The following is a 20,184-nucleotide window of genomic DNA, read 5'->3' as shown; positions in this document are numbered from 1 at the left end:
TACATAAGTATACAGTGGTGAAACAGAAAATTACGCAGTAAATCACTTCAGTACGTAATACACTTCGTCCAACCTCTTACCGATACAGAACGTTTCCTGTACACAAAAAGCACTGCCTGGCATTAAAGCAACACTGATTCTCTGCTTCAGAAACTGAGTGGACCGTTTCTCACGTGTCCGCTCAAAAGCATCTTAGCGAGTGTAGACATTTCACATTTCGATTCTTTGCCCCACACGCCCATGGTTTCAAAAACCAAGGCAGAGAAATTGAATTTATCGCGTAAAAATCCATGCTTCTGGTTTTTCTTTGCCTCTGCCATGCTGGCGGCTGAGCCTGCTTCTTCGGACGTCTTCGCGATATAGTCGATAGCCATGGTATCTGGGCAGGTGACATCCCAAACCCAAGACTTTCCGTGACTGAAGGGAACCGATGGCATGCCGTCCGGTCTTTTATTGACATCGCGATACAGACCGGGTGGTTCCAGAACTGATGGGATACAGGCTGAACCGCAGGCTCGGTGAATTACATCTATGATTTCGTTGTGCCGGGAGATTTTCGCTCTGAGACGCTTGCACCCCAACCCGTGATATCCCCAAACATCCACCATGCTACCACATTTTCACCTGTGTTCGATACATACGGGAGCGCCGATACGTTGCGCAATGGATATGCGCAACTCATTGTTCGATAGCATTGTACCGAGGCTTGACACTGGAACCGCGTTGAGCCACAGTCCGGACTCGGGCTGGCTTACTGCTAGCAACCTGGCTTTCTGGTTGACGGAATGGGCTTGATGAATTGATTTAATTCGCATTACAAACTGTTTAAATTCTTGACCATATTTCAAGTCTTTTTATCGCTGAACACACGCTTCTGATTTCTGACTTTGAGAATTTGTATTGCAGGCTTGAGTTATGTACGAGAACCAAAGCAATTAGAAGAAGAAGCAATATCATCTTCACACCGGCAAAATTCCAAACTGACAAAACGCAGTCAACTTATCAATCATTAAGCGATTTTAAAGCGATTTTAAAACATGAAGCGATTTTAAAACAAAGGCGCCTTAGCCAAATTTGCGGTTTACTCGTAAACGCTGTACATATGCTTTCTGTTTTTCGGATACTGATATACTTTAAAAAATGATATTGACCGGTATCGGTGGTGACTCATTAATTGATACTGACTAAATAATCCGTTAAATTCTAAAGCCGTTTGGATGTAATTCAACTCAACCGCACCCGGACAGTTGGGAGTGTGACATTTCGCCGCACTCAAACTCGACGCGCTACTTTTCGCCGCGAAGACATTTCGTCGCCGGACATTCAGACGCTGGGACACTTCGGTTTGGGACTTTATGTTTTGAGACATTTTAACTTTGCGACATTTCGACGCAAGACGTCTGGCCGCGAACGATTCGTCTTGGGACTTTCGAACGATGCGACTAATCACCGCAAAAAAATTAGCCGCGCTTAATTTCACTACTTTTTTAGGCTTGTTCGTAGTTTTTCTTTGGTTTCTTAGTCCTTCTTAAACTTTCTTGCAATTGTTGAGGTCGTCTTAGTTTTTCCAAGGATTTCTTAGGTTTTTTTGGTTTCTTACGTTTCTTAGGTTCTTAGGTTTCTCAGGTTCCTCAGGTTTCTTAGGTTTCTTAGGTTTCTTAGATTTTCTTAGATTTTCTTAGGTTTCTGAGGTTTCTCAGGTTTCTTAGGTTTCTTAGGTTTCTTAGGTTTCTCAGGTTTCTTAGGTTTGTTTTCTTAGGTTGTTCGTTTGGTTTTGTTTTCCAGTTTTAAATTTTCTGACTCTTTTGGTTAGCTTAGTAAGTTATTTATCGGAAATCGGGAATGTCGCTTCGTCGAGATGTCCTTGCGTCAAAACGTCTGTGCGACGGAATGTCTCGCGGCGTACATTCCTGCCGACGAAATGTCCTTGGACGAAACGTCGTGCGGCGAGATGGCCTTGCGGTGAAATGTCTGCGACCAAAACTCCTGCGACTAGTTGTCCGCGGGAAATGTCGCGGTGCCAATTCAACACCACTACATTACATGCACAAAAACAAGGCTGTCATCCACTAATCGCTCTTCGCTCATACTCGGCGCGTTCTCACGAACGGTTCGATCATCCCAGTTATACGCAGAAATACAAAAGCAGTTCTAGATCAGACGAGAAATTACTCGGAACATTATCTGGTACAAAGCGGAATCGTTTTATACTGCACAAGTACATCATGAATCCGGCAGTCAGAAATTCGATAGTGTCTGAGAAATCGTTTCACAGGCATGGTGTAATATGGAAGACGAGCATGGTTTGGGTGACGCTGCTACGTTTTTGTGGCTACGCTATCGCCCCATCGAAGAAACTTTGGAGAAGGACGGTGTTTTTACGCTACATAATGAACATTTACTCTTTGTTTTGATAATTGGCGTTAAGGCACTGTCCGCGGTTGTTGCTTTCCGGTCGAGTTACCAAGGGTTGTCGAACTGGTTCACTTTTCAAGTCATCCAAGTGCTGGATGTGACGGAAAGTTTTGCCGAAGCGTTGTCAATGGTCTTAACGTGCTGGTTTAGTCAACAAATCTTGCAGCTAATAAACAGAATGGATAGAATTATTTGCGTTTTTGCAGTGAAAAAACCGTTAAATATTTTTGTCTCCGCTGTAGCATTGTTCGTACTGATCGTCGTAATGAAACAGAGTTACCGGTTGTACGCATTACAGACTGACCTTTCCTTATCACAGCGCATCAAATATTTTCAGAAGCACTATCTATTTGTGCAATCGCATGACATTGTTGAATGGATGTACCGCGCGTATTTCGTGTTTGACCGAATATTTTACATGAGACGCGACTTTCTGGTGGGTTTCATGATAACCAGTCATGGTTATCATGAAATGATAACCAGTCATGGTTATCATGAAATGATAACCAGTCATGGTTATCACTTTCTGGCCAGTCATGGTGTGCGTGCCATAACTTCCAGCATCGACGCTCGATTACTTAAAGAGGGAGAGATAGCTATTGCTGAGTATTCCCAGCTGGTGCAGATTATGGCAGGTGTTCGCGATCTGGATGAGTATTTGTCGCTAATCGTGGGCCTCCGTTGTTACGGAGCTTTAGCCATGACCATTCTCTTCACTTTCATGTGCAGCCAGAATGCTGTCAACCAGCAGCCTTCGGTGGACGCTGTCATCGCACTGATCAACGGTTTTGTCTCGTTCTGTACTGTGCTCGTTGTCTGCGCGTATTCATACGAACAGGTAAAATGTTTTAACCGTTTTCTTATTTTATGTAATAAACTTTTCAAAATTTCTCGCAGGCCAGCGAATCGAAATACACAAGCGAGTTACGTAGCAGCATCTTACTATCTAACAACGTTGGCGGTTGAATAACCGAGCAAATTCTTCAATGCTACTGATATGAGTATTTATAGAACAATCATACGAACTTCGAAATCAATGCATTTAAGCGCGCACTGTCACTTTTCGGTTCTAATTAGCACTAACTGATCATTTAGCTACACTAATAGAAATGTTTATGATAGGGCCAGAGACTGTCAAAAGTTGCCACAATTTGTCTGCGCAATGGAGAAAACAAGTGGCAGACTGATGAATGGAATGACATGTACCACCGCGGCGAGCGATGCGAACGAGCTTATTTTACGATTGCGGGAGTGACAGTCACCCGAGAAAGCGTCATGCAGGTGCAAACGGACTCTGATATCCCATCATAACATTTGAATGTCTTCGAATTTAGTTTATTCTGCACACAGCTATAACAGCTGACAGTTTTACGGCAAAATAATTCATGTACCTGCTGCCGTTGCTCACGTCCCTGCGGAAGTGGGGCATCATCGATCCATCCGCTTATCAAGATTTTAATTTTTACAGATCTGCGCCGCTTTGGTAAGCACTTTGTTGGTTTTTGCGGAATTGGCTCGCGGCCCTACTAACGCAGAAGCTGGCAGCAGCGCCATTAACGTCACTGAGGTCATCCTGTATACAACTGCAAGTGCCAAAACTGACGTAGAATAATCTGTTAACTCTGTGGGTGACAGAAAATCTAGGCGCGGGAAATGCCGAACGGAATTCGGGTCCTTCTGGAACTCATTGTTTCAACCAAATTTATACGTTCTCGGTTCTAATTTTTGTTGACATTCGTAAATTTACAACAGGCTGCGGTAATGAATAAATCATGACGTTGTAATAATTTTAAACACCCTCAAAATTTAGTAGCATTGACCAATATCAAGTAGCAGCCGGCAGCAGGCAGCAACAGTAACAACAAGCATTTAGCAACGATGTTGCAAACCTTGCACAGCTGGTTTACCCTTTATTTTGTAAGAGCATCGCGTTTGCTGGATAACAAACAAAAACTCTCATTATGCATTACTTTGACTAAGTGATGAAACATCCGTACTATAGCGTAAGATGCAAATTACTTAGAACCAAATCACAACAGCTTCCAAATGATAAGATATTTTTGATTAAACACGTAGCTACTTTGTACTTGAACAGTTTGCAGAATTTTCCAATGGCCGAAAGATTCTGCATGATGCGCTTAATCTGTAAAACCTGAGTAGTCGTTAATGCCACGGACAAAAACAGTTTATGGAAGCGTTCTCCATGTTGACTGTCGTGTTGATTGACCGGGGCCACGTGCGCGGTCAACAGGCCATCAAACGCTACTCGTACGTTACAGCTTAGGTAATAAGTACAGCTCTCTGTGCTGTTTATTGAGTAATGCAACACTGTGAATTGTACATCCACATATGTACATATCTTGGCCGGCAATCCGCTTATGAGTGCAACATCCAGTTCCTGAGAGACTACGAATACCGGGCTATTTTTTCTCATTATGTGTTCACGAAACAAGTACGTTCACATGTTGTTGGCTATATTTTAATGATCATTTTTGAGTAGCAGTGAATTTCCCATTTTTTTCCTAGTGGTACCCAAAAAGTCTTTGATTTCCTCAACGTTCATCCTGATCGCTGCTGTTGTGGATCGATGGTCGCGCCCGCTTTCCAATGCTCCTGTTCGGTTTTCGGTGCTGATTGGGCAAATAGTATATTCCACAAAGTGCCGTAATCAGACCTCCTGTCTAGACAGAGCCGTCAAGGCATGAATTCACCGGAAAGAATAAATATCCCCGCCGTTACAGTACTAGTCAATACGTACTCAGTCCAATAATATGACAAAAGGAAGTACGAGCACGACTGCAAACACACGATGCACGAAGGACAGCGAGAAGTTCGAACCAGGGCTGATTAAAAGGATCACAATGTTTTGGATAATCTTTTTGCAGTTATGCGGCTACTTTTTCTATCCATTTGACAGACGCTTTGCACGGGGCAAAATACTGCATAGTGTGATGTCCATATACACCGCCGTAAACATTGCTACGAATGCGTTTACCACCTTTGATGAAATCAGATACTATGCTCCACCCTTGTCCAATTGGTTTACACTGCTGGTGTACCACGTGATTGATTCGTCGGATCTTATTTTGAAGGTGCTCTGTATACTTTTTATGTGGTCAGTCAGCCAGAAAATTGTACAGCTTACCGGAGATCTGGACCGGCGTTACAGCAAACTGATTACCCGTGAAGAGGGTCGTCTAATTACGTTTTTCGCGGTCGCTTACGTGGTCGTCATGGCGCTGCGTAATGGATACCGGTTCTACATGGAGCAATTTACTAATTTTCCAACACATTTGGCTTCCTTCCAAACGGACTACTTTCCATATTTATCAATAAACCACGCATTGTTTTTGGAATGGATCTTGCGAATGCTTAAAACGGTGATTTTTTTTACCAGTTTTGGCCGCGAAAATCTGTTTGGTTTCATAACGGTCATTACCCTGTCGTCCAGCGTTATTGTCCGTCGGATGGTACTAGACACTCGACGGCAACTAGCAGCCTGTGAGGGCGTCACGGTGGAAAACTACTCAGCACAGATGCATCTAATCCGTAAGTAGTAAAAGGCGTCCCGCAAAGGGATTTTGATCTCTACTTCCCTACTGGACTTCCTGACTGCAGTTTGTGACGTCACAATAAGTAATCAAATTCCACAAAAAGTTGAAACTAAAACTATACTTTGTATTAATAATTTACAAAATATTACCATAGTTACTGATTAAATCGTTAGTTGTTGACTGTATTTAAATATTTGCTCTTAGTTTTCTATAGTGTATAAGGAATCCCTTGACCATTTACTGTACTGTATTATTATTTGATTTATGTGCGGGGATAGTATAAAGTAGATGAAAGCATTAAAAAACTAAAGCGGATAAGACGCATAAAAAAATTACGTTATTCAGAATTTTTATATAGTTTTTAAGCACAACAGCGAAATGAAAACCGGTAAGTAATAGCTTGTTATTCATCGTCCGAGGTGCTCATCTCCGATTCGCTTTCTCCTATGTCATCCACGCGCGGGTCATCACGGACTTCCGGATGGTCACCTGACAAAATGAAATAAAACCATAATATTATAGGAAAATGAATACACATAGACAAGCTGATCATACCATACAGCGCGTTCTTAGCCAGGTTTATGGCAACATCCAGTTTGTTCAAAGCAGCGCTGACATCACGTCCGTTCTCAGACTGGGTCAGGTATCGGTCAGCAATGAGAGTGCTAACAGTGGACATTTCTTGGACAATGGGAAGAAACGCTTCCTGGGCTGCAAGAAACTGTGAAATAAAACTTAATACAAGTCAGAGAAACTACACTTACCAATGGTCATCTTCTCAATGTTTAGCTTTGATTTGAGATGTTCAAAGCCATTTATCAGGGAGAGGCAGTGTTCCTTAATTTTGTCGTTATACATTGATACAGAGTTTGACAGCTCAGTCAGTTGTTTCCACAAGGATTTGTACGCCTTGGTTCTGGCCTTGAGCTCACTCTCCGACAGCTGATTGGTAGGCACAAGTTCACTGGTCGTTCCAATGTGAGTTCGCGAATTTTTCTCCAGCAATTTCGTTTCGTCTTGTTTCTTTTTGTTGTCAGCGATGATGCGCGTGATTTTTTGTGAGTAGTGCGATGGGTAGTTTGATATTTCATCGATCCAGTAGCCGTCATCAGACGATGGCATACTGTCTGGCGGACAGGCAGCCAAAAGAGTTGCAATGCTTTCCATGTGATACTTTTCCATTGCTTGTGCAACGTCCAACAGCTTCTTCAGTATCACAATAATAGCAGTGAACATTGCTTTCTGATGGTGGTGAATGTACGCAAGGTCAAGAGCGCTCTTCTGGAACTTGCGCACCAGTTTACCCTGTAAATAAATGCAACTGATAATTAGGTTACTGCATAAAAACATTTCTTACCGTCTTGGTGCGCCATTCGTCGGACTGGATGTTTAAGTACTTGGTGGTGTCCACAGCCAGCCGGTTTCTATATTTGATGTCGTAGACATTGCTATGGCTGGCAAAATCCTTAAAATATTGTGGCAGTTTCGTTGCGGGTTTTTTGGAATCCCTAAAAAGGCAGTAAACGTCAATACATACTGCCATTTCTTTTCAACTTTTACTTAGGACTTAAAACTGACAACTACAACAGTGGGTGAAACTTACAGAATTATTATGATTAAATAACGAATACATAATCGCTGCGCTTGCCAATTGCTTACGTTAGTGTACATGTTCATTTAAACAGAATTACCCATAATTGTGCAACACTTCGTTTTGTTTTTTTTTATTTTAAGGGTATCATTTGGAGCATTTATCGTTTACGTGCGTTTGTTGTTTACCACGTAAACGACAACTGCTCCAAAAAATTTAACCCTTGTTTTTTGGTTAATTAGCGGGTTGATTTGAAGCAGAGAGTAGTTTAAAGTTAAATTTAGCAGTCCAAGTTTCGTTTAATTTAAAGAGTATTTTTGGGAACATCTATCCTTTGCACGCATTTGTTGTCAGCGCGCAAACGACAGCTGCTCCATAAAATACAGTCCTTTTTTACCGGGTAATTAGTGTATCTGGAATCGGCAAATAGAAAAGTAATCACAAGTAAAAATTAACCGTCACAGCATTATCTATTCCGTTGCCTAGAAAACAAACGTCTTTCTACGACAAACGGAGAAGAAACAGCAGTGAAGGTAATCACATAGCAAAAGTCACACTGACATTAATGACTTGACTTGGTTAATTTCACAAGTGTTTATATAAGCGCTCTCACACGCAAAATAGTTTACCGAGAAAGATAATGCTGTGAAACAAATTGCTGTGCAGCAAAATGCGTGCACAGTATTTTGTTGATATAAACAGTTGTAATAAAATGCGTTCACGCAGTTCAACAAAATACGTGCAAACATTGTAACCAAGCTCCTGGATTTATTGTAATGCTCAATCATGAACAGCCGGACGCTTCCAACGACTCCGGTAAGTGAGAAAAATGTGAATTAAGTAACACTGCAAGTCAACCGCACCTTTAATTATAGGATACGATACGGATTCGGACAGTTCCTTCAGCTCCTATGAAACAGAAGAAGAAATTGGTAACTTTGTAAAAATCCTGGAAAAAACAATATTCCATATATGTATCATTTTCAGACGATTGCGATTGTACCGAGGAGCAACGCGGTGTCAATGGAGAGTGTCGAATCACCAGCTGAGGAAAATGGAAAAGAAATCCAAAAAGGAACTCGATCAAAATCTATTTGAGAAGTTGACAAAGTTCCTGATAAACTTCCTCGATGTGTTCGAATTTTTTTAAACCAAGTATATTACATTTTCCACTATTAAAGACTACGCATGTGGCTTTTTTCATCTTTATTGTCATGCCGGGAAAAATCTCTGGCTCGTAATATTTGTCACCAGTCGAATGGCCAATATTTTCAAGATTTTGTCGTCGCAGCTGACATGAAGCAATAATATTAACAACCTTATAATTTGTTATTCGCGCTCCTTTGTAACCCGTAGCAATAAGCTTTCGCAAAAAGTATTCTGCACACTTTCGTGACTCGCGTAGTGTGCGTCCACCATTAACCGTAATTTTTCCGTTGCGATATAATTGGCAGTGGAATTTTTTCGGATATATTACGCACCACAAAAGACAAGAGAATTTTTAGGATCGTATTCTGTGATAAGGTCTCTGTTCAAATTAAGCTGGTGCAAGTCGATTTCCACATTCAAGTGCGCAGTTGCGACGATATTAGTTATTTGCGCCATGTATCCAGAAGTTGGTTATGATCTCAGGTTCCAATGGCCTTTCGGAGCAATAATATGTGGACCAACAATGAGTGGTAAAACACAATATGTTCTTAAAATGCTGAAAGGAAATGCAATGGACGTCGTCCCAACCAGAATAGTGGTAGCATACAGTCAATGGCAAAACTCGTACGAAGAAATTAAAAAGATTTTTCCACCGACAGAATTCGTTAAAGGGTTAAAGGACGATTTACTAGATTCGGAGTTTTTTTCTAAAGCAGAAACTAATTTGCTGATTATAGATGATCTAGCGGGCGAAATGGCAAGCAGTGAGTTAGCCACAAAGCTATTTACGCAAGGAATACATCACAGAAATTTGTCAGCAATTTATATCACACAGAATTTATTCAAGCAAGGTAAAGCAAGTCGGGATATTGCCTTAAATACTCAATATATTGTGTTGTTTAAAAATGTTCGCGACAACAACCAACTGGATTATTTATCACGGCAAACAGGATTTAAGCATCTAAAAAAAGCGTATAAAAAGATTACTGCTACTCCGTTTGAACCTTTGATTTTGGATTTAAAACCAAATTGTCCCGATTATTTGCGTGTCAGATCTCATGTTGTGCAAGAAAACAAAACGGACTTGCAAACAGCAAGAATTTACACCGACCCGAATTTTTGTGCAGTGCCGTCAGCATGACGAAACATTTGAAAGAATTTGCTTCTTTTTTACTGTTTCTCTCGTCGCTCAACCCCAAAGATCGCAGAGCTGTCGCGAATCATTGCAACAAAAAAGCATATTAAAGGACTGGAAGAGTGCTGCTTGAATATCGTAAAAAATACCGTAAATTTATCACCAGAAAGTACGCGAATTTGCAGACGCTGGAAAAAGCCGATACGATTATTAGCTCTTCGACGGTATCCCACAAAAGCTAAAAAAGCGCTATTAACACAAAAAGGTGGTTTTCTGGGTGCAGTGCTGCCAGTTTTAGCAAGCGTTCTGGCCGGAGCGCTAAATTCCTAATTTAAGGTCATGGAGGTACATTATATTGTGCCTGAGCGGGATATCAAGAAGCGAGCCGCCGAGCTGACAGTTTTACAGGCTCCACCTGAAGCGAACAACATTTTATCGCTTGGCGATTTGACATCAAAAATCCTTTCAAGTCAAAATTTAAGTGAATGGCAGAAAGCACAATTACTTAGTAAAAATTTAGAACGGTTCATGGCATTAAAGCCCAGAGCACTTCAAGAAGGTAATCCCTTGGATAGTCTGTCTGTAAGTGTAAACGACGCCACAACTCCGACTCCATCAATCTTAACCACACCGTTAACTGAACCCAAGAAAGCGAAAAAGAAAAGAGTTCGCGCCACAACAGCATCGTCAAAATCACGCAGAAAAATCAAGAAAAAAAACCCTGACTGATATTGATTCGGATGATTCGGATGAATATGATCTCCCAGTGTTTTCATTACCGTCAAATGAAAAAGGGAGACGTGGTAAACGCGTACTGGAACAAACGCTAAACGAAACAAAAGTATCACCCGATACCAAATTCCAAGCTGTAAGCGCAGAAGAAGTGCCGCGCCGGCGTGGCGAGCGGGTACGAGAGCAGACAAAGTTTTTTATAAAAGGGCAAGGTATTAAAGGCCGCTGGCTAAAGGTTCTTTAAAATGTCGGGTTGTGTGCCGGTAAATCTAAATTTTGGACAAGGGATGAAATTGAATTGTGTTTCTTCTTGCTGTTCTGATGACAGTGACGAAAATAAAATAGAAGATCTGTCTAAAGCTGGTGATAAAGCCAACGAGGTACCTAAAATTACTCAGCCTGTTTCCGATGGACCAGCACTATCTCAATCCTAGTGCACTGAGCAGCCTAGGGGCTCGAGCGGTTTCGCAAAACCTTCCAGAAAATGTTTCCAAGGAAAAGCCAAAAATATTCTTGAAGGGATCGATGCCTACACTTTACATAAGCCTGTCAACAGAAAATTCCGCAGGAATCCGGTGGTCGTCCTAAATAAAAATAGCCAGCTCCAGGTAGATTTGATGGATATGCAAAAGTTCAAAAAGTGGAACAAAAATTATGGCTACGTGTTAGTTGCTATTGATTGTTTTTCTGAAAAAATAGAATGCGAGCTAATTAAGTGTAAAGATGGTTTATCAACGGCAAAAGCATTGGAAAAAATACTAGAACGCCTGGGTCCATTCGACAAAATACAGGCTGATAAAGGCCGTGAATTTTTCAATAAAAATGTGAGGGATTTACTCAAACGGAAAGAAATTATGCTATTCAGTTCGGAAAACGATGACATAAAATGTTCGATGGCGGAGCGCGTTATTCGAACGCTGCGTGAGCGCATATGGCGCTTATTTACTAGTCGAAAATCTCCAAAATATTACGATCAGCTACAAAATATTGTAAAGACATATAATCACACTCCTCACACTTCACATGGCTTTTGTCCTGCGGATGTAACCGAAGAAAATTCCCTGCTTGTGTTTAATCGATTATACGAGAAAACAGACCATAAAAAAAAGAAACCAGTATTTAAGGTGAAAGATGCCGTCAGAATTGCAAAGAAAAAGCAGGACTTTGAAAAGGGTTTTGAAACAAACTTTCAGGAGGAGCTTTTTCGAATAGCAAAGGTAATACCACATACACCGGAGCCAGTGTATCAAATCGAGGATGAAAAAGAGGAACCAATAGTAGGAAAATTTTATGCAAGGGAGCTAACGCGGATTAGAAAATGAATAGCTTGCAATATCAACAGCCATTTTACATCACATTGCCGAGTGATGCTTGCACAGATATTTACTCGAATAACACTGCATCCAGTTGGAAAACCAAATTATGCAAAACAATTTCACTGTCTGGAAAATGGGAAGTTGCAATTGTCGAACTCTATTACCCAAATTCCATGTACAATCTCCCTACAGACCAGACCATGGATTGTTTGCAGGTTTACGATATTGTATCAAATTCAGATGCTAAAACAGGGTTGGAAAAGTTTCTATTTGAGAAAAAGCGCATTACTTTACACGCCGGTAATTATACCAACGAACAAATCATTGCAACAATTGCTTCGCAAATTCCGAAGCTCCTCTTGGCAAAAGGACAAGAATCCAAAAAGAGGAGAGCCTTTTCTATTGAATTACTAGCTAACAATCAAAAAGTACAAATTGCAATTAATGCCAATACCGTTATTCTGGCTATTAACAATGAACTGCTGAAACGCATATTGGGGTGTCAGCATCGACAACTGTTTGCGTATTCTGATCCTGCAAATATTGTTGACCTTGCGCAAAATTTTGACGGTTTAAATCAGCTGGAGGAATTTTTCAAGGAAAAGAAAGCTCGACAACAAACAGTTGCGAAAGCAAATACAGTTTCGCCGCCCCAACCGCCACCGCCGCCTGCGCAGACACCAGCGCCAAAGCCAGCTGCGCCAGCAGCCACAGCTTCTATATCTGCGAAAAAAACAGAATTACCGTCATCAAAAAATACCGAAGGAACCGGTTCAAAACAAAATACGTCCGTTTCAGAAAGCGTTAAACAACCGGAACGAAAAAAAGTCAAAGCCGGCACCGATAATTATCCAAAACTTTTTGTTTACTGCCCAGGAAGCTATAAACGCCATGATTGGCAATCAATCTTTATATATTTATTGCGATGTTGCAGATTTTACTTTGCTTGGTGACACGTATGCGCAAGTTTTAAGAGCAGTGCCTATTAAGGCAACGGAGGCTTTCAAAATTATCACGGAACGGTTTGAAATGCCTCATTATGTTCCACTTTTTACGACCCATTTTCGACAATATCGAAGTAACAATTGCCACTGATCTCGGAGACAACGCTAAATTCGCAACAGGAAAATCGATGGTGAAGCTCCATTTCCGACCGGCAAGATACTGAAAATGGGATATAAAGCTTTTGCGCCTGATCCGGGATTATTTGATGATTTACTAGGTCATACACAGCTGGGGAGCGGATTTGTTCGATATCGTGGAAGCTATCAAAACGGTGGAGGTTTTGGTAGTTTTCTGCGTGCAGTATTTTCCAAGGTTGCTCGTTTTGTTGCACCAGTTGTAAGGGCGGCAGCGCCGCAGGCACAAGCCGCTTTAGCAGCTGCTACGCCTCATTTAAAAGAAGCAGCTAGTACAGCGGTACATGAAGCTGCAAAATCTGTGGGCAACAAAATCGCCCAAGTTCTCGCACCAACTCAACAAACATCTAGCGGCGGTAAAAAAGGAAGAAAAGGGGTATTAAAGAAGCCAACGAAGCGGAAACGCACTACCAAAATTCGCCGGGTCCCACCATTTGATCTTCCTGACTATATTTAGAAATGGCTTCCATAATCGAAGGGTCAGAACCTGCCATTGCTGCAGAATCGCACATTTTTGCCATACCGCCTTCGTTTGCGGACCGATTCCGGACAGAAGAAGAAAGAATCGGCCCCACAGCCGCCATTCCGGAAAATATTCCGGCGGGTGGTGACATTAACTTTTATATAGCTCCTTCATCAAACGCCATGGTTTCTTTACCGGACTTAAGCACGGAATTAGAAGTAGAATTGAAAAAAGGAAAAGCTGATGGTAGTTGGGAGCGAATCAAAGCGACGGATACCTGTGCCCTGTAAATAATTTGATTTATTCAATGTTTCAATCAGTTCAAGTGTCGGTTGCTCACCGATTGGTAAGCGACTGCGCAATCTGTTATCCATACAGAGCAATGTTTGAGTGCTTGCTAAATTACACAAAGGAGGCGATGAATACACAGCTAACATCCCGTAAATTTTACTTCGATGTCGCTGGAAGTTTTGAAAATTTTGTTAACAACACAGCCGAACAGTCTCGACTCAGGCTTTTCGCAAAACATGAATACATTCCTTTAAGCGGGAAATTGTTTTCGGATATTTTCATGCAAGACAAGCCTTTGATAACTGGAGTTCCGTTACAAATACGCTTTGTTTTACATAAACCCGAATTCTATCTTCGTGATTTTGCGAATCCGGCGCAGGACGAATTTAAATTGTTCATACGCAATCCAAGAATTTTTGTTCGCCGTTATGTTGGTAAGCAGTAGAAAAAATTTGAAAATTTTTGCATAAAAAATCTAATGTATTGGTATTACAGGGGTTCCAGAATACATGAATGCTATAAGCAAGCGGTTATTAACCACAACAGCAAAATATCCTATAGAACGTGTTCTGATGCGCCCGATCGAATTACCTGCGAACATACAAAGCACTGTTTTTAATAACATACACATTGGTCAAGTCCCCAAGGTGCTTTTTGTGGCTTTTGTCGCAGCGGATGCATTTAACGGCACGAAAAAGACAAATCCATTCAATTTTCAACACTTTAATTTGTCTCAAATCAGCGTCGAAGTTGATGGACAGTCTTTTCCTAATCGGCCGTACGAGCCGGATTATGCAAACGGTAATTACTTGGAGTGCTACGATGGTCTGCTAGACACTTTAGGACGGCGTAACAGTCCTTTTGGCGCACTGCCTTTTAATCGCGACGAGTATGCAAACGGATTCTGTATTTACGGCTTTGATTTGACGCCAGGGGGGACCGGACTCGGCCCTCTAAGTCTAATCCGTCAGGGTAATTTAGGCATCCGAGTAGTCTTCAACCAACCGCTCAAGCAGCCCACGATCATGGTCACGTTTCTTACGTTTGACGCGGTAATAGAAATTAACAACTTCCGTCAGCTAATTTGTGACTTTACCAATTAACTAAAATGGATAATCGAACAATAACAAAGCTACTTTGCCAAAATCCAAAAACGGAGAGGATATTTCGAGGAGTTTATGCCCGGGATACACTGCCCGAACGCTCCAATGTTTTACCTGCCGCCTACATCGTCAACACGGATAAATCCAGTGGTTCTGGTGAACACTGGCTAGCATTCTATCAAAGCGAGCCGTCGTCCATCGAGTTTTTTGACTCGTACGGACGATCTGTGGAGTATTTTGACGAGATTAGAGAATGGCTAACTGATTTACATGTTGTTTATCAAATGGAACGTATACAACAAACGTTTTCGACAGTCTGCGGTCAATTTTGCATTTTTTTTATTTATAAGCGCGCCAGCGGAGAATCGTATAAAGACATTATTCATTACTTCACAAAAAATTACGCAAACAATGATGCAATGGTTTGTCAATGGGTAAACAATCACTTTAACATGAACACAGCAATGTATGCAGAACTTGAATAAAATAAAAAAGCAGCAGATTTTTTTGGGGTTTTACATTTCACATTTTATGTCCCTGAGGTAGAAGTGAAGCAATCAGCACTGTTTTTTTTCGCGTTTACATTGAAATTTTTATGGTAACACAGTCATGCTTTACCGTAACACAAAGCGCAAACGTTTCCGTCGTCTTAGACACCACCGTCTTCACCACCGTTGCCGCTGTTCCCTTCCTGGGCCTGGTTGACTTCGATAGGTAGTTTCATCTTCCCGTCTCCAATCTCCGAAATCTTCAGCTTCTCCATGGCAATACGTTTGACAGACTCCCACAGGGTATCCTTGTGCTGGTCCAAAAACTGTTTGGCGTTAAAACCCAAAATGTCGTCAAATCCGGTAAGTTGGCCCCAAGGACGCAGTAACAACATCATGCCAATAAGACGTTTGCCATTTCCAAGCTCGGTAATGATGTCGTTCATCATTTCTTCCGTTAGATTCAGTGTGCCCAATCCCCATTCACAGGCATGACTGGCTTCACGAACAGTCGGTTGTGTAAATAACGTTACCATTTCCCCGCAACGTGCACAGTTCTCGTGCAGACGGTCAAGCCACATACCATACATGGTGAACGGCAGGCCAGCCAGCAGGCTTGAGAAATCCGCTGCCGTTGGTTCGTTGTGAATCACCAGCGAGCCACGTGCTTTCAGCAAAGCATTGATGTCCTTGAACATTGACAGGTCTTGGATGGTGGTACGAAGTGATTCAAACGACTTTATCCCAAAAGAAACACCATTCTTGGTGGCCTGCATGTCGCCGTTGCCTCTCTTGCAGAACTGGCGGATATTGGCCAGCGCTACACTGTCATAGCTTGACCACACAAAGTAGACGTCGTTTCCGAGGTGAAACAGGGTGGACAGGTTACCGCTGGTTAGCTGTGGGTCCCGGATTAAAGTCGTAATGTTGTTGTAGATGAGTCCAACGAGGCGCATGAACTGGTCATTGGTGAGAAAAATGTGTTTCTCTCCCAGCGTCCATTTCGCAGCTGGTCCAGGAGGATTGGCAGTCGTAAAGTCGCCAATAATGAACTCCAAGGCCTGGGTGTCACTGTTGATGCGGGTGCAGATGAACTTGTCGTACCCGAACTTCATGGTGGGGAATCCTTCATAGTGGAAAGCGATCTTTCCGCTCGCAAACTTGCGCTTTGCTTCCCCAACAAGATCAGTTTTATCGGGTACGAAACCGCGTTTGGCAGGAGGTAGACCAGTCATGGTATATCAGCAGAAAAGGTAGACTAACTAAAAGTGTCAGGAGGAATAATGAAAACGAGTTGGAATTAAAAGCCTGTATTTATATTAATCAAATACTCTAAACACCCTGTCCACAAAATCCGGTTCAGCAAATTGTCGCTCAGCATTTTGCTGCTCACACTGAGCTTTATAAAACCGTAGAGTATAGAACACACAGCGTTCTACGCACGATCTATGCTTACCGAAAATGGAGATTTTGAGTCCATAGATTTGCACGCACGTACGCACGGCTACACGCTAACAGAAAATGGACGGTTTTGCAAGTGCTTTGGCCCTCGGGATCCGCGCTATCCAGCCGAGAGTGTTGAGAATCGCATTGAAACATTTCGTGGTTGTGGGGAAAAATTACCCTGGAAGTGGCGAAAGAGTACGCCGAACTGGGCTGGTATTGCACGGGGATCCAGCACCAGATCCGTTGCGTTTACTGCTGTGAGATTGAGGAACATGTCTAACGGCATCTATCGCACACCGTGCAAGAATCCATGCTTTGGCAAAGCGGTTAAAGATAACTTCCCACAGATGTGGGTGGAATGCAACGGGTGCGGATGGATTACGATCAGGACAACATTGAGTACAACCATTCACCACCAAACAATCCTGACTGCGCAAAATATAACACCATGTATGCGCGGGCGTTTTCCTTTGACGATAGACCGTGGCCCGAAGAAAAAACACTTGGTGTACAAGCTGGCCGAAGCTGGATTCTACAACTGCGGTGAGCTTTACAACAAAGCATTTTTTTGGCTATCAGATCGACAAAAAAAACAACGGTTACGATTACTGGTCGAACAGTTAAACCAGGCGAAGGGGTGGGGGCCTGTTGTTGCTGCCGACACATTTGGCTAATGTGTCGGAAGTAACAACGTCGACCGGAGCGCTTCGCGCTTCCGGTCGCCTGTTGTTTACAGGACAATGGGTTTTTTTATTATGCAGGTCTTGCTGTGCCGGGTGTTTCGGTATGCCCGGATGCTGTACGCTGTTTTACTGCTATGTTTTCATTTCTGGATTGCCGCTGGATCTGGAACCATGGATTGAACATGCCCGCCAATCACCAGCCTGTGCATATCTGATGAACGAAAGGCAAACGGTTCATCAACGATGTTATACGAGCTTGCAAGTCCCCTGTTACCGACATTGGAATACAAGGTGTGTTTGATCTGTTTGTCACTTTTACTTTTGTGTATTTTTTTTAATAATAATATTATGTAGGTATGACTGTTTTGGAAAACAAAGCACGGCTCGTTGGCTTCAGTCAAGACCAAATTGATGCCGCAAAGCCAAAAAGAAGGGTCGTTTCTATTTTTGGGAGGAATTGGAAGAAGCGGTGGAGTTCCATAACGCCGATTTCCTGGAACAAAAGGAGTTTTTGCACTATGCCACCGAAGTACCCGCCGGAGACGATGCCCGCACCGTTTAGCAGTTGAAATGTAAAATCTGTCTGTCGCGGTATGCCAACACGCTGATCAGTCCGTGTAAACATCTGGTCATGTGCGGACAGTGCGCCAAAGCGACCCTAGACCGTGGAAGCCTCTGCCCGTACTGCCGTCAGCCTGTTGAAGCCGTCACGTCACTTTATTTTACTTGATGCATTTTGCTGTTCTGGAAAATTGTGTGACAAATGTTGCACTGCAAATGTTGCAGTTGCATTCTGCTGATACTATATAACCGCAATACGTTTATTCTGCTTCCTTTTTCTCTACTTGCTTTCATTTGTTGTGGATTCTTTAAACGTAATGGATAATGGATGACCTTAATGCTTTGATGGCGAGGCTCTTTGGGATAAAGTTTTAGTGACTTGGAAATTCAGCTGCAGGACTATAATGTTCTTACGACTCCGGCAACAAGTACTTTGGGTATAATTAAACGCAAAAATTTTTGTACAGTTGTTGAAATATAAATTTGTTTTAGTAACGCAACAACAACAACAACAACAGCAACAGCCAGAACTACACTTTCAATCAAGCCCGTGGTCTCCACCACCCATTCAGCCGATTTTAAATTTAGGTTTTATCATCTCGTTCACTGAATTTTAAAGCTGAGCATTTCTTTAATTTTATAGATGAAGCAACTGGTGCGGAAATCCGCCACCACGGTATCTACACAATTTTATTTCTCTGCCAGCAGCAGCAACAACATACGCCTCAAGTTTCTTTTATTTGCAGTGGGTGACCAGATATTCCGTTTAACACCATTATATGGCCGCCTGGAAGACTTGAAAAGCAAGTCTTATGCTTTGTTTGTTTTGCAACTTATTTTCAAAATATAGTGATGTTGCAGGCATTGATCCAGTGCAAGGATATATAGCGTTACGAATACTACAAGCAGCGCCATCTCTACATTATTCTGTCGCCACATAACACTCTGCAGCAACCTACAGCTCTCCTGGTGATCAACAACTTCCCGATCCATTACCTATCACAGATCAGTTGCCTTCGTTTCATCAGCACCGTCGTTCCGTTCTCTGTTACTACATCTCCAACTGCTGAAGTTGCTGAACCAGTTCCTCTGCACTTCCATCATCGTCAAAAGTAAGTTTCTTATCCTGATCCTTAACCTTTTTTGAATATATTTACATTGTTTATTCTGTAGATACTGCTACCGCAGCGCCAGCGGATTCTGGGGACCAGCATCTCGTGCCACCTGCCAAACGCATCAGATTAGCAAACGCTGAATCCGTGGACTGGCTCTACCGGACCTTTACTGATAAACGGGACGACAGGACCTTCCGAAGTTATTCACAGTACCGCGATGCGTACAGCATCTTTGTCAGAAAAGGATCCAATAACTCTTTCATGGCTTTCACCGGTTGCATAAAAAATCCAACGTACAGTTCGTTATTGCCCGCCATAAAAATACGCGGTGCAATGAACTGGTTGTCGGAATGGATATTCTGGAAAAGATTGTAGAATGGACCAATACGCCTGCTTTTGCAAAATACCGCCAAAAAACAGTCTCCGCCTCCACCGCCAATGCGCATCCGGAAACCCTATCTTGGTGCATTATCGACACCACGTCCAATACCCAAGCAGCTTTTGTTCATGAAAACCGTACTACGACTGCCTCCGATGACTCAGCCATGTCTGTACGTATCAGATCTGGCGATGCCATAAAAAATTGTGTGGATATAAAGTCAGATGAGCTAGATTTGTAAAGCAGTGTCAGGAACATTTTCTGTCATTAAGAACCAGTTGCTGTGACCTTTCTGCTTGCAAAAATGCCTCGCATAACTGCTGATGCTGCTGATTCAATTGATTCTAATAATGATAATGCTACTGATGCTGTTAATGATGACGATGTTACCGAAGAACCGCTTCATATAAAGAATTTTTTTGTGTTGAAACCGTTAAATGATTTTACAACCGCCGTTATCAGATGACGTAAAAGATTTGGTGCAAAGTTCATCGCCTCAGTCATATTCTCCTTTGCTGAGATTCCTGATGTCATAACAGCCATTTTGAACGAAATTTTAAATGAAATCCTTACTGACATCCCAGATCACGAACGGGTAAGAATCAAGTTGCATAGCCGTCACTC

General features: G+C 42.2%; 1 protein-coding gene across 4 annotated transcripts; it reads left to right on the top strand.

The window, feature by feature from the left end:
• The first annotated feature begins 2,985 nt into the window (after nucleotides 1-2,985).
• LOC129592513 (uncharacterized) lies at nucleotides 2,986-18,576 on the top strand. 4 transcript variants are annotated; one of them, XM_055488571.1, is made up of 4 exons: nucleotides 2,986-3,253; nucleotides 3,538-3,696; nucleotides 3,884-3,898; nucleotides 18,559-18,576. In XM_055488571.1, exons 1-4 carry the CDS (start codon nucleotides 3,044-3,046, stop codon nucleotides 18,559-18,561), a joined length of 387 nt encoding a protein of 128 aa, XP_055344546.1. In that variant the 5' UTR covers nucleotides 2,986-3,043; the 3' UTR covers nucleotides 18,562-18,576. The 4 variants fall into 4 exon arrangements, with proteins under 4 accessions (XP_055344546.1, XP_055344545.1, XP_055344544.1 ...); XM_055488570.1 differs by lacking the exon at nucleotides 18,559-18,576 and adding an exon at nucleotides 4,051-4,388; XM_055488569.1 differs by lacking the exon at nucleotides 18,559-18,576 and adding an exon at nucleotides 4,051-4,385 and having other exon boundaries at nucleotides 3,884-3,982.
• The last annotated feature ends 1,608 nt before the right edge of the window (nucleotides 18,577-20,184 follow it).

The sequence above is a fragment of the Paramacrobiotus metropolitanus genome, unplaced genomic scaffold (genome assembly GCF_019649055.1).
Source record: "Paramacrobiotus metropolitanus isolate TYO unplaced genomic scaffold, Prichtersi_v1.0 Parri_scaffold0000053, whole genome shotgun sequence".
Classification (NCBI taxonomy): domain Eukaryota; kingdom Metazoa; phylum Tardigrada; class Eutardigrada; order Parachela; family Macrobiotidae; genus Paramacrobiotus; species Paramacrobiotus metropolitanus.
Note: the sequence above shows the minus strand (reverse complement) of the source record. Positions and strands in the feature narration are given on the sequence as shown.

Excerpts from the sequence above, each read along its gene's own strand:
- LOC129592513 (XM_055488568.1), top strand. The coding sequence starts at position 3,044 with ATGGCAGGTGTTCGCGATCTGGATGAGTATTTGTCGCTAATCGTGGGC. Across the intron at positions 3,254-3,537 it reads GCGCGTATTCATACGAACAG|GGCCAGAGACTGTCAAAAGT; the intron begins GTAAAATGTTTT and ends TGTTTATGATAG. Across the intron at positions 3,697-3,883 it reads CCCGAGAAAGCGTCATGCAG|ATCTGCGCCGCTTTGGTAAG; the intron begins GTGCAAACGGAC and ends TAATTTTTACAG.